Source organism: Euleptes europaea, chromosome 4 (assembly GCF_029931775.1).
Source record: "Euleptes europaea isolate rEulEur1 chromosome 4, rEulEur1.hap1, whole genome shotgun sequence".
Taxonomy (NCBI): Eukaryota; Metazoa; Chordata; class Lepidosauria; order Squamata; family Sphaerodactylidae; genus Euleptes; species Euleptes europaea.
In genome coordinates this window covers 30,213,525-30,227,480 of record NC_079315.1, presented here as the reverse complement: position 1 = coordinate 30,227,480, position 13,956 = coordinate 30,213,525, and the positions used below count along the sequence as shown (strand labels likewise).

Here is a 13,956-nt window from a genome sequence, read left to right as displayed (position 1 = left end):
GCATATCATTATGAATTTGGGTCAATCATAGAGTTTTTTATATTGTTCCACTGCTGCCTTAAAGCCACATCACCTGACCCATGGGGTGATGTCACATCCCGACGTTTGCTAGACAGACTTTGTTTATGGGGTTGTTTGCCAGTGCCTTCCCCAGTCATCTTCCCTTTACCCCCAGCAAGCTGGGTACTTATTTGACCAACCTCGGAAGGATGGAAGGCTGAGTCAACCTTGAGCCGGCTACCTGAAACAGACTTCCGTCGGGATCAAACTCAGGTCATGAGCAGAGCTTGGACTGCAGTACTGAAGCTTACCACTCTGCACCACAGGGCTCCTGCAGCTTAACTTACCTCAGAGTAATTCATTGTAAGGGAAAATGGAATACTCCCCATGCAACCCCCCACCTCCAGCTTCTTCAAGAAGTACAAACACGAGGTTCCACACCTATTACAGACCTCACATGCTGAACATCTAGTGTTTTCATTGTTGAAAAATAATACCTGTTTAATCTCTTCGCGCTCCTGGTCCAGGAGGCAGTCATCTAAGTATGGAAATAGTTGGACAGGATCAATCTCTCTCAAAGTAGGCTCGATCTTTTTCAGCAGCTGTCTATACTTCTCCAGGTTCTCAATCGACTGGAAATCCCAGGAGTCAATTGCCTTATAAAGGCCCTTGTAACCTTTTAAAGCAAAGTAGCAGAAATGTACAGCAGGTCAGCAACAAATAAAGCATGCAAGAACATATTTGGATTCACTAAGAAAAACCCCGTCCCCCACTACAATACAGACAAGGCATTTGCCACGTTGGTGTTTTGGCTACACTTTTATCTGACAGGAAAGAATACAACTGTATGTTATTTGGAGCCAGGACTGGTTTGGATGTTGTTTCTTTAATTATGTATATAATGTTTTTTATGTTTATTTTTGTTTTAATTGTTTCTAGTATTTTTTCCTGTAGAGACAATTTGCTACACTAACATTGCTTCCATGATGCGGTAATTAATTTTATTCTTTTTAATTTTACAGTTGGTAATATTTAGTTGATAATATTTTCTTAAATAATTTTTCCTTCAATTTTTTAGGTTTGCATATTGTTATGCAGAGGAGCCCTGGCTCTTTAATATGAACAATATACCATAATGAAACATCACTAGGATACAAGGAATATGGAGTGTTTATATTTGATGGCCACTGAAGAAGACTTGGTCAAAACATGTCTGGTCATGCTGTTTCTGATCTGTTCTGGTATTTTATGTAGACAGAAATTTTGTATTTACTTTTCATAATATACATTTACATATATCATTTCTTAATACCAGTGAGGCCTTAAGCATGGTCCCCTCACTTCCTGTCATGTGACTCTGATATCGCATCTTTGTAGCTCAGTGGGTCCCAGGTCTCAAAAGGTTGAAGACCACAACAAGATACAAAGGGTTGCCAGCTCCAGGTTAGCAAATACCTGGAGATATTGTGGGTGGAGCCTGAGGAGGGCAGGGTTTGGAGAGGGGAGGGACTTCAATTGCCAAAGTGGCCATTTTCTCCAGGGGAACAGATGTCTTTCGCCTGGGGATCAGTTGTAATAGTGGGAGATCTCCAGCCACCACCTGGAGGTTGAAAAACAAAACAGCACGAAAGCTCAATATAAGTGAAGAATAAGTATTAGCAACGATAATGAAGCATTTACAAAAATATCCAAATAGACATAATACAAAGTACAGACATGAAAACATAAATATCCGGCAAAAGGTACTTCAAACAAGGTCTCCAGTTACTGCACTGGGTAATTAAACAACAATGAGGTTATATCACCGTTCAATTCCAAAGGTAAATTCCAAAATAATTAGACCAGAGGGTTGCTTCACCATACAGGTCTTGAATTGAATCCCAAAAAAAGGTAGTGGGGTTGCTTCACCAAATAAATCCAAATTCCAGTGGAAGATAAATTTCAAAAAATGAAAAGAAAATCAAAACGACACTTCCGGATTCCGTGTTCGTTTCGCAGTTGCTTCATCAGTTGTTAAATGGTCTTTCTTAAATGGTCAACAAGAATTAAGGTATATTTATTTATTTAAAACGCTATTCCCTGGGGGATTGTATAGTGAGTTTGATCTGTCAAGTTTTCTTTAAGGCACTTTTTGACTCTTGATTCCTCACAGCTGTGTAGATAGTACGTTGGGTTTCTTAATTGAAGCTTGGCGTTAGGTTTCTTACCAGCTATCAGAGATAGATAGAAGCCCTGTGGGTCGCTGGTTGAATATTGGTAAGCTATTTGTTCATATTGGACCATTTGTATGGCTTGATTACCTTTATGTTATGTTTTTGATCATCGGGCTTTTTAAATTATGCTTTTTAGAGGTCACTGTACCCTACATGAATCTATATGAAAACACCATTTAACAACTGATGAAGCAACTGCGAAACGAACACGGAATCCGGAAGTGTCATTTAGATTTTCTTTTCATTTTTTGAAATTTATCTTCCACTGGAATTTGGATTTATTTGGTGAAGCAACCCCACTACCTTTTTTTGGAATTCAATTCGAGAACTGTATGGTCAAGCAACCCTCTGGTCTAATTATTTTGGAACTTACCGGTACCTTTGGAATTGAACAGTGATATAACCTCATTGTTGTTTAATTACCCAGTGCAGTAACTGGAGACCTTGTTTGAAGTACCTTTTGCCGGATATTTGTGTTTTCATGTCTGTACTTTGGATTATGTCCAGTTGGATATTTTTGTAAATGCTTCATTATCATTGCTAATACTTATTCTTCACTTATATTGAGCTTTCGTGCTGTTTTGTTTTTCAACTAACATTGTTCAGCATACGTATTTACTGTTTAGTCTATACCACCTGGAGGTTGGCAACCCTAAGCTCAGAAGAAGAGGATAATCTAGATATGTAAACAGATTTCATGCTCTTTCACTAAACTTTCTAGTTAAGTATGTTAGGTATCAAAAATCTTGCTCTGTTTATACATTAATCCCATACTGGAGATGGGAAAAATGAGATGCCATAATAGGCCTGATTTATATACGCAGCAAATGAAGTGGTCAAATTCTAAAGTGGGATAGTGGACTGTGACAATTCAGAATGAAACGGAGGTTTTCCTAACAAACCCTCTGCAATTTTAAAGATTGGCAAGGAAGTTGGCAAGGCTAGGAACTTTCTCACTGATGTGCAAAGATTTTGTTTCTTACTTGCAGGGAGTTTTTATAAGAGAAGCAATGAAAATAATGCTGGCGTATGTGGCCACTACTCTTATGTAATAATCGTATTGTGAATTACATGGGGACCGGAAAAAAAGTTTTCACATTAATTTTCACAAATTAATTACAAAAACCCCCAACCTATTCCTACTGAATTTAAACATTGAACATATCAAAAAGGCTAGAAAAATAGTTAGGAGGACTTTGCCAAAATGGTCATTGTAAAGGACAGGAAACTATCATGTGCATTAACAAAATATATCTGTTACCTTAACCCTCAATAGTTGTGGCTTTCTAGCAAGAAAGTCCATGTCACTTAGTTCATGACTTCCAAAGACCTTAGCCAAATTGCTTATACATACAAGGAATAACAACCCTGTTCAAATAAACAGTATTTATGGCCTTCATCACAAAATTGCACATATGTGAAAATGACAATGTTCCTGAAGCATTTGCATGAAGCAAATGTAAAAGAGATGGCTTTCCTTTGAAATATAACAGGTTGCAATGTAAACAACAAGTCTTCCACATTAGCCTGTTATTCCTACTAGAGCGCGTTTTTATGGAAAGGAAGTCTGCTCACTTGCAGAAGCGCTTCTAGTTTGAATAGTGGCAAGTTTCCTGCTTTGTAATCAGTTACGGCAGACTAATCACATGTAACAGAAACATTTGCTACCCGTGATTTTCCCAATATGCACAGTCATTATTTTGTGCTACTAGGACAACGTATGTATTTTCCAGCTTTAGTACATGCAAACCCAACACTAGATATTTTTAGAGTACACATGTGGGCATACTTAAGCTATACATAAATGAAAAATACATGCATTGCCCTATTCACACAAAACAGCAACTGCACTTACCAGGAGGATTGCAGATAGTGTGTATTCCTATTACACATAGCTGGTGAACAAAAAAACTGAACCTCTGAAAACAGATTACCGCATTCAACTTTGTGGCTGTTATTCCTTTATGCTTGGTCTCAAGCGACTGGATTCTGCCATCTTACTGTGTCCCAAAGGATTTTTACTTTTCCTCCATGCCCAGGTGAGCTAAATACTTTTAAATGGGCATCTCACATGATTAATTATTGCAACATAAACCAAACCTGCTCTGTCCAAAGCATCCAAAAATCCACGGAACCATCCATCCTCTGTGAGGCGCAGAATGATTTGAAGAAACAGTGAGGCGGCAGCAGTTGGACCGTTCTTCTGTCCTTCCATCTGAATTTTCACTACATCCTCTGGAACGAAATCAAATAAAAGTTCTATCGTTATTGAAGTCAACACATTCTTCCCAGCAGAAAGACTGGGAACGACAGCATCTTTTCTGAAGGGTTGTAAGCCATAGGCCAATTAAGATTGGTCATTTCTGTAGAGCAGGGTCCCCAACGTGGTGTCCATGGGTGCCATGGTGCCCACCAATATCTTTTCTGGTGCCCACGAATGTTTTGTGAAAGTGGGTGGGGCCAGGTTGGGCTTTTACCCAGCAAGAGTTCTGATTGGCTGTGCATATTTTTTTTAATGCTGCTTTGAAAGCCATTGCCACCACAAGGATTTTCACTGTGACTGAAGGTAAACTGTTGAGCTAAATATTATACAAAATGTTATTATAATTTATTATAGAGTGTGCACACATTAAAAAATACTAGGCCTAAAAATATGGGCTTCAAAGTAAAATTACTAAATATCCAACGATGCAAATGACCAATATAAAACCAGACACATTTTGGCCTTTTCGGCCTTCCTCAGTGGTCATATAAATATTCGGCCGAAACACATCTGGTTTTATATTAGTCATTTTGCATTATATTGGTCATTTGCATTTATTTATTTGCCTCCTTGGATGAGGAAGAGATGGAGGAAGCCGGCTCCATCCCTTGGAGGCCACAGGAAGACCCATCAGACAAGGTAGAGACTCCGTCTGGTGCAGTAGGAGAGTCTCAGGCTGAAGTCAGACCACCATGCCCTCAGTCTCACAGCCCGAGTTCCAAGGTGGTAACAGAAGCACTGCAGCCACCAGCCTTACATCCAGGGCCGCCAGAACCTTTGGAATGCCAGGGAAGGTGGGCTTGGAGGGAGGCGCAGGAGCAGCGCCATAGCCCGTGGTTGGCAGACCAGCACCTGTCAACCTCTGCCCGTGAGCTTGAGTCGCCACATGAGGAGTTGCACCTGCTCCTGATCAGGGTTTCCCTGATAAAAACAGCTAGAGAAGGGTGAAGCACCAACGTCCATAACCCTTGCATACCTGCTGTTGCTTTGCAGCTTAGGACTGTGTGTTTGACCTGGGACTAGATGTGGACTTTGCTTCTTGGATTTACCCCTGACCCAGCTTGTGCTTTCTGGATTTTCCTTTCTGTTTTGGTACTTGAATTTCTAACTACCTGTGTGCTGACCCTGGACTGTGTCTTGCACTACGCTTGCTACCTATTGCCCCAGGTGAACCCGGACGGGCTATCCCCTTAATACCAACTCTGCATTCAAGGTGATGGATAAGAATAGAGTGGGGTAAACTGTGTCAAAAGCTACCAAAAGGTCTAACAGTATCAAAAGTGAAGATTGTGCCTCATCCAACTTTAAGCAAAGATCATCCACCAGGGCAACTGAAGTTGTCTCAGTACCAAACCCAGGTCTGAAACCAGATTGAAATGGGTCAAGGGCAGATACGCCATCCAGGAAGTCCTGGAGCTGTTCTGCCACATGTTCTTATCACCTACCCGCAAAGAGGGCAGAGACTTGACCTATAATTGGCCACCTCATCCCTAGCCAAGGAAAGTTTCTTAAGCAGAGGTCTAATAACTGCCTGCTTCAAAGATGAAAGGGAGAGCCCCAATCAAGGAGGAATTGATGATTTTCACGAATGGCTCCAATACCTTTTCCCGGCAAGATTTTAAAAGCCTGAACGGGGATGGGTCCAAAACACAAGTAGCGATCCTCACACTCCCAAGGACCTTGTCAGCAGCCATAGGCTGGATCAATCTGAAATTATACATGGCAAAAGTACAAACAGGCACAGGACTTTAGGCTCTGGATCTGCTCTCAACTTGGCCTTCAAGTCAGAATGGATGAGAGATTTTGTCAGCAAATGACCTTGCAAAAACATTACAGCTGGGGGCCACATGTCGTCTCTGGCAGGGTGGGTGTTTTCAGAGTCACAAACCAACTTCAACAGCTGGAAAAGATTCTGGTGACGTAATGGTGGCAGATAAGAAAGTCTTCACTACCATCATTGCCATTTGCAAACAGGCTCTATGACATGCTCTGTCGGATTAATCCCGAGTTTTCTGCCAACTCAAGTCATCTTCCATTCATCTTCATAATGCCCAGCTCCCTTGCACACCAAGGAGCTGGGGGGGAGGAGCTCAAAGAGCATGGAAGAGGACACCAAGGAGCAACTCTGTTTTTGGCCCCAGTTAGCCCATCATTCCATGCAGCTACAAAGGCCTCCACAGAGTCACCGGGGAGTGATGATACGCTTACGAGAAGTTCAGTGTTATCAATGTTAGAAAGTGTTTGCACAATAGCCAAATATGTCGCTATCCCTATTTAGGACTGCAGATAATCTATGCAGATAATAATTTTCTCTTTTTTAATTCAAAATGTAGTGTTGGTTTTTCCCTCTGCCTCTCAGAGAGCAAAACATAAGAGATATATACTCTGTGTGTGTGTGTGTGTTAAATGCCATCAAGTCGCTTCCTACCTATGGCGGCCTTATGAATCAATGACCTCCAAAATGTCCTATCATTATCAGCCTTGCAAAATGAGACCCATGGCTTCCTTGATTGAGTCCATCCATGTCATATTGGGTCTTCCTCTTTTCCTGCTGCCTTCAACTTTTCCTAGCGTTATTGTCTTTTCCAGTGACTCTTGTCTTCTCATAATGTGACCAAAGTATGATAGCCTTACCTTAGTCATTTTAGCTTCTAGGGAGAGTTCAGGCTTGATTTGATCTAGAACTTATTTGTCTTTTTTTGGCAGGCCATAGTATCCATAAAACTGTCCTTCAACACACATTTCAAATGAATCAACTTTCTTCCTGTCAGCTTTCTTAATTGTCCAGCTTTCACATCCATACAGAGTAATAGGGAATACTATGGCATGAATTATCTTGCTCTTGGTCACCAGTGACACATGTTTACACTTAAGAATCTTTTCTAGCTCTTTCTCGGCTGCCCTTCCCAGTCTCTATCTCCTTCTGATTTTATGGTTGTAGCCTCCCTTTTGGTTGATGATGGAGCCAAACAATAGAAAATCTTTTAACGATTACAATTTCTTCATCATCAGCTTTAAACTTGTATAACTCCTCAGTAGTCATTACTTTTGTCTTCTTGATATTCAGCTGTAATCCTCCTTTGGCACTTTCTGCTTTAACTTTCATCAGTAGTTGTTTCAAGTCTTCAGTATTTTCTGCCCGTAATGTAATGTCATCTGCATCTCTCAAACTGTTAATGTTTCCTCCACCGGTTTTCACTTCACCTTCATCTAAACCTAATCCAGCTTTCCTTATATGTTCTGCAAATACAGTTTGAAGATCTCTCTCTTCAAAAGTTTTTCTTCTAGAAAACTAAGCCGTTTTTACTTTCACATTTCATACATTTAATAGTACCTTTATATGCTAACTAGAAGTGGTACATTTTATGTTGCCAAATCTGTGAATTGTTTAGATAAATAATAAACTATTTTAAATATTTCCAGTTTTCTTCAACTTTGTTTTCTAAAAAAAAAAAAGGTCAATTTTTCCCCATGGCCTCAAAAATTCCAGAAATTTTACATCTTTAGTCTGCTGCCACAATTTTCAAATGGTGACATGAATCTGCTGAGAAAGGTTGCTCAAGGAATTGAAGCAAGGTGCATTCTAATTTTTTATTTCATCAGTCAGGTGAGAAAGAGGATGCTGGAAACCACTCTCTAGGCTAGAACTATCTGGACAAGGGTTAACAAACTGATACTCAATGCAGAAAGTTAGAGTGCCATTGGTCAACAATGTAGCCAATCAGAGATTGGTGAATCAGCCTGTTTTGGATGGGTTTAAGCTCCCTCTAAACCACTGGTTCCCAACCAGGGGTCCATGGACCCCCAGGGGTCCGCGAGAACGAAATTAAGGTCTGCGAAACAAAGTTATAAACCAATAATAAATTAATATTTTCAATTAAAAGTTCTCTATTATAAAAATATATATTCAAATATTATTCTAAGTTTAATGTTTAACTAACAGTTATGATTAAAGTTTATTTTCAAATTCTCAGAATTTTTATTTTGAACCTTGGGGTCCCTGCACCGAACAAAAAAGTCCTAGTGGTCCCTGGTCAAAAAAAGGTTGGGAACCACTGCTCTAAACTAAGATTAGGGCTGCCAGCCACCAGGTGGGGCCTGGAGATCTCTCAGGATTATAACTGATCTCCAGACTAGAGAGATCAGTTCCTCCGGAGAAAATGGCTGCTTTGGAGGGTGGACTCTATGGCATTTTTTTTCTTTGCAGTTTGGTCAAAGCATGAAATCATTGTCTCTTGTGAAGTTATAATAGAACATTGTATTAAATAAAGTACCACAGGGAGGTCCTACATAGGCATGGCTAAAGAAGAATGGTACATCAAGACCAATGATACCAGAAAGAGGTTTCCCCCACCATTTGCACCCCTCAAAATAAAGCATGGTTCATTCAGCATGAGTAGGCTACTAGCAGCTGATGCTAGATAAGAAAACATAGCTCAGGAGGAAATGAGATATGCAGATACAACAGAAGTATAGCTGCAGTAGTTCACATATTCAAGGGCTGGGAATGGACCTAAAGTTCCATTAACCTCTCTGCCTCACATGACAGAGACAAGGAGAAAGGGGAAAGGGATCCTGTACCCAGTGCACTGGAGGAAAGTGGGATGATAATTTAAATCAATCATAGAATCATAGACTTGGAAGGGACCACCAGGGTCATCTAGTCCAACCCCGTGCACAATGCAGAAAATTCACAACTACCTCCCCTCCACACACCCAGTGACCCCTACTCCATGCCCAGAAGATGGCCAAGATGCCCTCCCTCTCATCATCTGCCTAAATCAATTTAAAAAAATAATTTAAGGGCATCACATGGAGCTACAACGTGGATCCCACGGCTCACTCACAAACACTGAAATGTAGCTAATGTTAAACCCACCCAGTCATGTTCTTTGAGGCCAGTGTTAAATTAGCTGGCCACCTAGGTTTGCCATGGGGGGGGGGGGTATGGGGAGGTAGGGGTTGCTAGATCAAGGTTGGAAAAGTCCTGGAGATATAGGAATGGAGCCTGGGAAGGAGAGGGACCTCAGCGGGGTACAATGCCCACCCTCCAAAGCACCCATTTTCTCCAGGGGAACTGATCTCTGAAGACGAGCCGTGATACTGGGGGATCCCCAGGTCTCACCTGGAGGCTGCCACCCCTCATCAGGGAGCACCTAGCTAAGAGTTGCCCTCCAACCACCCCTGCAAGGTAGGCAAACCAAGAGATGCTCTCTATCCAATGAAGCTCAGGAATTTGAACTCAGGTCTTCCAGGTCCGATACTCTCATTCTGAGGCTCGCCGCTCCCGATCACCCAAAGCCGAAGCGAGAAAGCGTCGGGTGCGGGGTAGCCCACCCCCAACGCTGCCAAGCCGGCTCGACCACCCTGCTAAAGGCACGCCAGCCCACCGCTCACCATCAGTGAGCCAAGTCTTCATAAAACTCAAGACGTATTTCGGATTCAGCGTCTTCTCGATATAAGGGGCGACGACGAGGAGATTCTGCTTCTGCTCGTGGGTCATCTCGGCGGCTCCTGCCCTCGGCAAGATCCCCTCTCCTCGGCACAGGCTCCGGGCAGGCAGGACGGACTACCTGCAGCCCCTCGCTGGCGACCCCGACGGCCGGGCAGCTGCCGCCCGCTGGCCCGCCCCCCCTTTGGGAAGGCGAGCGTCAGATCCAATGGAGTCCGTCCCCGACGGTCAGCAGACGGGGAGGCGGCGGCAGGAGGCAGGAGGCGAGCAGGAGGCAGGAAACGAAAGTGAAGAAGTGGCAACAGTAAAGCTGGGAGGCGGGCCGGGAGTTCGAATCCCTCGCTCGACAGCGGAAGCCTTGCCGGGCGATCGAAATGGGATTATACCGGATTCCCATTGCCCTTCATCTTGCTTTTGCGACCTACTGATGCGCTTTATGAAATTATTCATGCGGACTCTGTAAGGACTGAGTATTGTTCCCATGGTTCACTCGTGCACTATGAAATTATTTCTGTAGACTGAATAAGGACTGAGAATTTGGGCTCATATTTGTATTGTAAAGCCCTTATTGAAAGTTGGGGTCTTAATTACCTATGTGATACTTTTTTGCTCCGGAATTTTGTCCTTTGTTATGTTTCCAATACATATTCTTAATAGCATTAATTGCTACAGTTTGGTCTTCTTATTATAGAAAGAATTGTCTTGTGCTACTCTCTTGATTTCCACACTCCCTACTTAGCACTTGCAAGCCGTTTTTTGATTACTACCCTTACAGGATGGCTGTTGTGGGGATTAAGTGGAAGAGGGGGGGAACTATATGCAAAGCCGCTTTGAGTCCCTGGATCAAGAAGAAAAGCGGGATATACATTTTAAAAAAGAAGCATCTCTGTCTCTTCCATTTTTATGTTTCTGATTCTTCTTTTTTTAAGTGATGCTTTAAAAAAAATAAATCCTGTGGTTGTTGTTTAACCCACCTACCCACCCCGCCACCACTTTTCACTCCTCTTACCTATTTTCACTGTGACTCGATAAAAATTAACATTAACCAGGCACAAGGACGGTTTTTGCAGAAATAGCTGCTTGGGTAGATTTTACTTCCCACCCTCCGAAGAAAAGTAAAGGAAAGACCCTCTAAAAAGACTAGGCTTGGGACATTCCAAAAGTTAGGATCAATTAGTTTCCAAAATGTGTTTGAACGCGTTTCTTCTGCCAAATGGTTAATAGTTAACCAGGCACAAGGCCAACTTTTGCTGAAATAGCTGCTTGTGTGGATTTTGCTACTTACCCCCAAAAGTGAAGTTAAGGAAAGACCCTCTAAGAAGATTGCACTTTGTACATTCCAGATGTTAGGCTAAATTAGTTTCCAAAATGCATCTGAACGGGTTCCTTCTGATGATCGTCTTAAATACTACTATGAACAGAATATACCTCAAAGACAAAAGAAGGGTATTATTTTAAACCCTTCCAAACCGCCTCCCTCTGGTATCAATTTTAATAATGTTAGAGGTGACTAACGGACCAGTCTTGCACAGTTACACCAGTCTAAACCCTCTCAAATGAATGGACTTAGAGAGGAGTAACTACAGAAGATTGCAGCATAAGCATGTGATCCCTGCAAGTCCTGCATCCAAAATTTGCCTCTGCCTTGGACTCAGTTTAGGACTTTACAGCAGCCACAGTCATCTGCACTACATGGGGATAAATAATCTCAGCCTACCTTACAGGGCTTTTATAAAGATGTTGTGTGTGAAACGTTTTGGAGACTGAAAGCTCTAAAAATGTTAAGTATTATAACTAATTTGCCAGAGGCGGTTACCCTTTTAATATGACACCATTACCTCTCCCCCCAACACACTAACAGAAAACTAAACAGGAAAGTACCTGTCTTTCCAGCAGCAAACTGAGGTAACAGCTAACATATCAAATAAAGGCCACTGACTGGCTATGGGGTGGTATTTTAGGAAAGAAGTAATTTAATGTCTATAAACCTGTCCAAAACAGATTCTACTTGATTGTCCCTCAACAGGTTGCTTTAACAGGTTATGACATTCTTCACACTATCTTAATCCTATACTTCGAGAGGCACTCTGTAACTCCATCACAGGATTCTCACAACTGAATTTATGTATTAGATTAATGGTTGAGGACAACCGCAGGTGAGATCAAATAGGATCAGTGCTGGCCTCCCTACTCTTCCTAGTCTACAATCAACTTATGGGGGTGGGGGGGTTGTCGACCTAATTTTAAGTATTAATTTATGGTTGGCATCATCTGCGACAGTGGGCACTTTATATATATATGGCAACCATCGTTTTATAATAGAATGGTTTTAATGGTTTTATAGTTATATTGTAAAATTTTAATGCTGTAACCCACCCTGAGCCCAGCCTTGGCTGGGGGAGGGTGGGCTAGAAGTATGAAAAATAAATAAAAATAAAAATTTATTTTTACTGTGCCCTTCTCAAGGAAGTGTGGCTTCTTTCCCTTCCCCATTTCCTCCTCACAACCACCCTTGGAAGGAAGATGCGGCCTAGAGTGATTGGCTGGCCCAAAGCCATGCAACCTGCTTCAAAGCTCAGCAGCAGTTTAAACCCAGATCATCAGTCCTCACACGTTAACCACTACACCACACACTGAATGGCAGGAGCTTCAAAATGAGAACTGGGGTGTGATTCCTAGGTCTGTTCCTGGCTCTGTGCCATAGCGCACTCCACCTGCTTGAGCTAGGAATCTCTTGTATACTAATGCTCTTCCCATTGTAGTGCCAGATCCGGTTCACGCGAGATGCTGGATGAGTGCAAAGTCAAGTGGGAAAGGTCTTCTACCCTACTAGCAGTGTTAAAAATCAGGCCTTAGTCAATGCTGAGAGAAAGGATCACATTGTCTTCAAATGGTGTGGGCAAGATCCCTTCAGTTGAGTGATCTGATACATGCCTTAAAGTCCAATCAGCAACTGCATTTCAGTATTTGTGCAGATGAAAAGCATAGATTTCCATATCTCCCTGCCAATTAGGGTTGCCAGGTCCCCACTGGCCACCAATAGGGGATTGGGGGAGGGGGGCAGGTTGCCTGATCTAGGTTGGGAACTCCTAGAGATGTGGGCGTGGTGCTTGGGGAGGACAGGGACCCCAGCGGGGTACAATGGCATAGCTGCCAAAACATCCATTTCCTCCAGGGAAACTAATCGCTGTAGTCTGGAGATGAGCTGTGATTCTGGGGGATCTCTAGGAGGCTGGCATCTCTACTACCAATAACTTTCTTCAGCATAATTCTTCCTTTATGTAACCTGCTGAACGTTAGGTCTTGATAGTTACTGTGATCCTCGGGAATCCCCCGGTTATCATTTGTCTCTGACAAATGGAAAGGGAAACTTAGTACACTTTCATTTTTCCAGGCTGAGTGAAACAATCCCTTGAGATTTCAAAAAACAAAACCAGAAATTCTTGTGTGCTCGTAAAAGCTTCACTGTCTGAGCTTCCTTTCTTTTAGTTTATCATGTTGAAGGCTCTCCTTCCCCTGCCACATGGCTGCATAGGCTTGTGACAAGCCTTTTCTACCAAGTGAGGGGACCCACACAGCCTTCTATGATTTTTTTTTTTGGGGGGGTGTCTAGGTTTGTTTTAAACAAATAAACCTTCCCCTCCGTTACCCCAGTTACCAAGTGCTCTAAAGGTAGCCAGTCTATAGGCTTTGGGTTCATTGTCAGGAGGTAGGTTTTGCGGTGCACAAGGAGATTCTGGAGATCACTGAGGCAAGGTTAATATGTAAACAACAATGAAGATTTATTTAACAGGTTGGTTTCAAGGAACAGCAGCATAGGTCTCCAGGTAGACAAAGGAGAAACCTGGCTGAGACACATAAATTTAAATTAGTTATGACTTTAGAGAGTAATTGGAATTTTCTGTAATGCTTTCTGGCACAAACAGGCTATTATTGATTAGCCACGAGGTTGGATGCTCTCTCACACGGATACTACCCGCACCAGCCTGCCCCTTCCCAAGATTCAGACTAAACTGTACAAGGTCTGC

At 42.3% G+C, this 13,956-nt stretch overlaps 1 protein-coding gene across 1 annotated transcript in view; it reads right to left on the bottom strand.

Annotated features, from left to right (window-relative positions):
- RIGI (RNA sensor RIG-I) overlaps positions 1-9,979 on the bottom strand; it is a 32,408-nt gene extending 22,429 nt beyond the window's left edge. Inside the window, exons 1-3 of the mRNA XM_056848247.1 lie at positions 9,874-9,979; positions 4,314-4,448; positions 498-676 (exon numbers count right to left, since the gene is read on the bottom strand). Coding sequence (XP_056704225.1) covers positions 498-676; positions 4,314-4,448; positions 9,874-9,979 — 420 coding nt within the window. The remainder of the gene's footprint in view (positions 1-497; positions 677-4,313; positions 4,449-9,873) is intronic.
- Between the last annotated feature and the right edge of the window lie 3,977 nt (positions 9,980-13,956).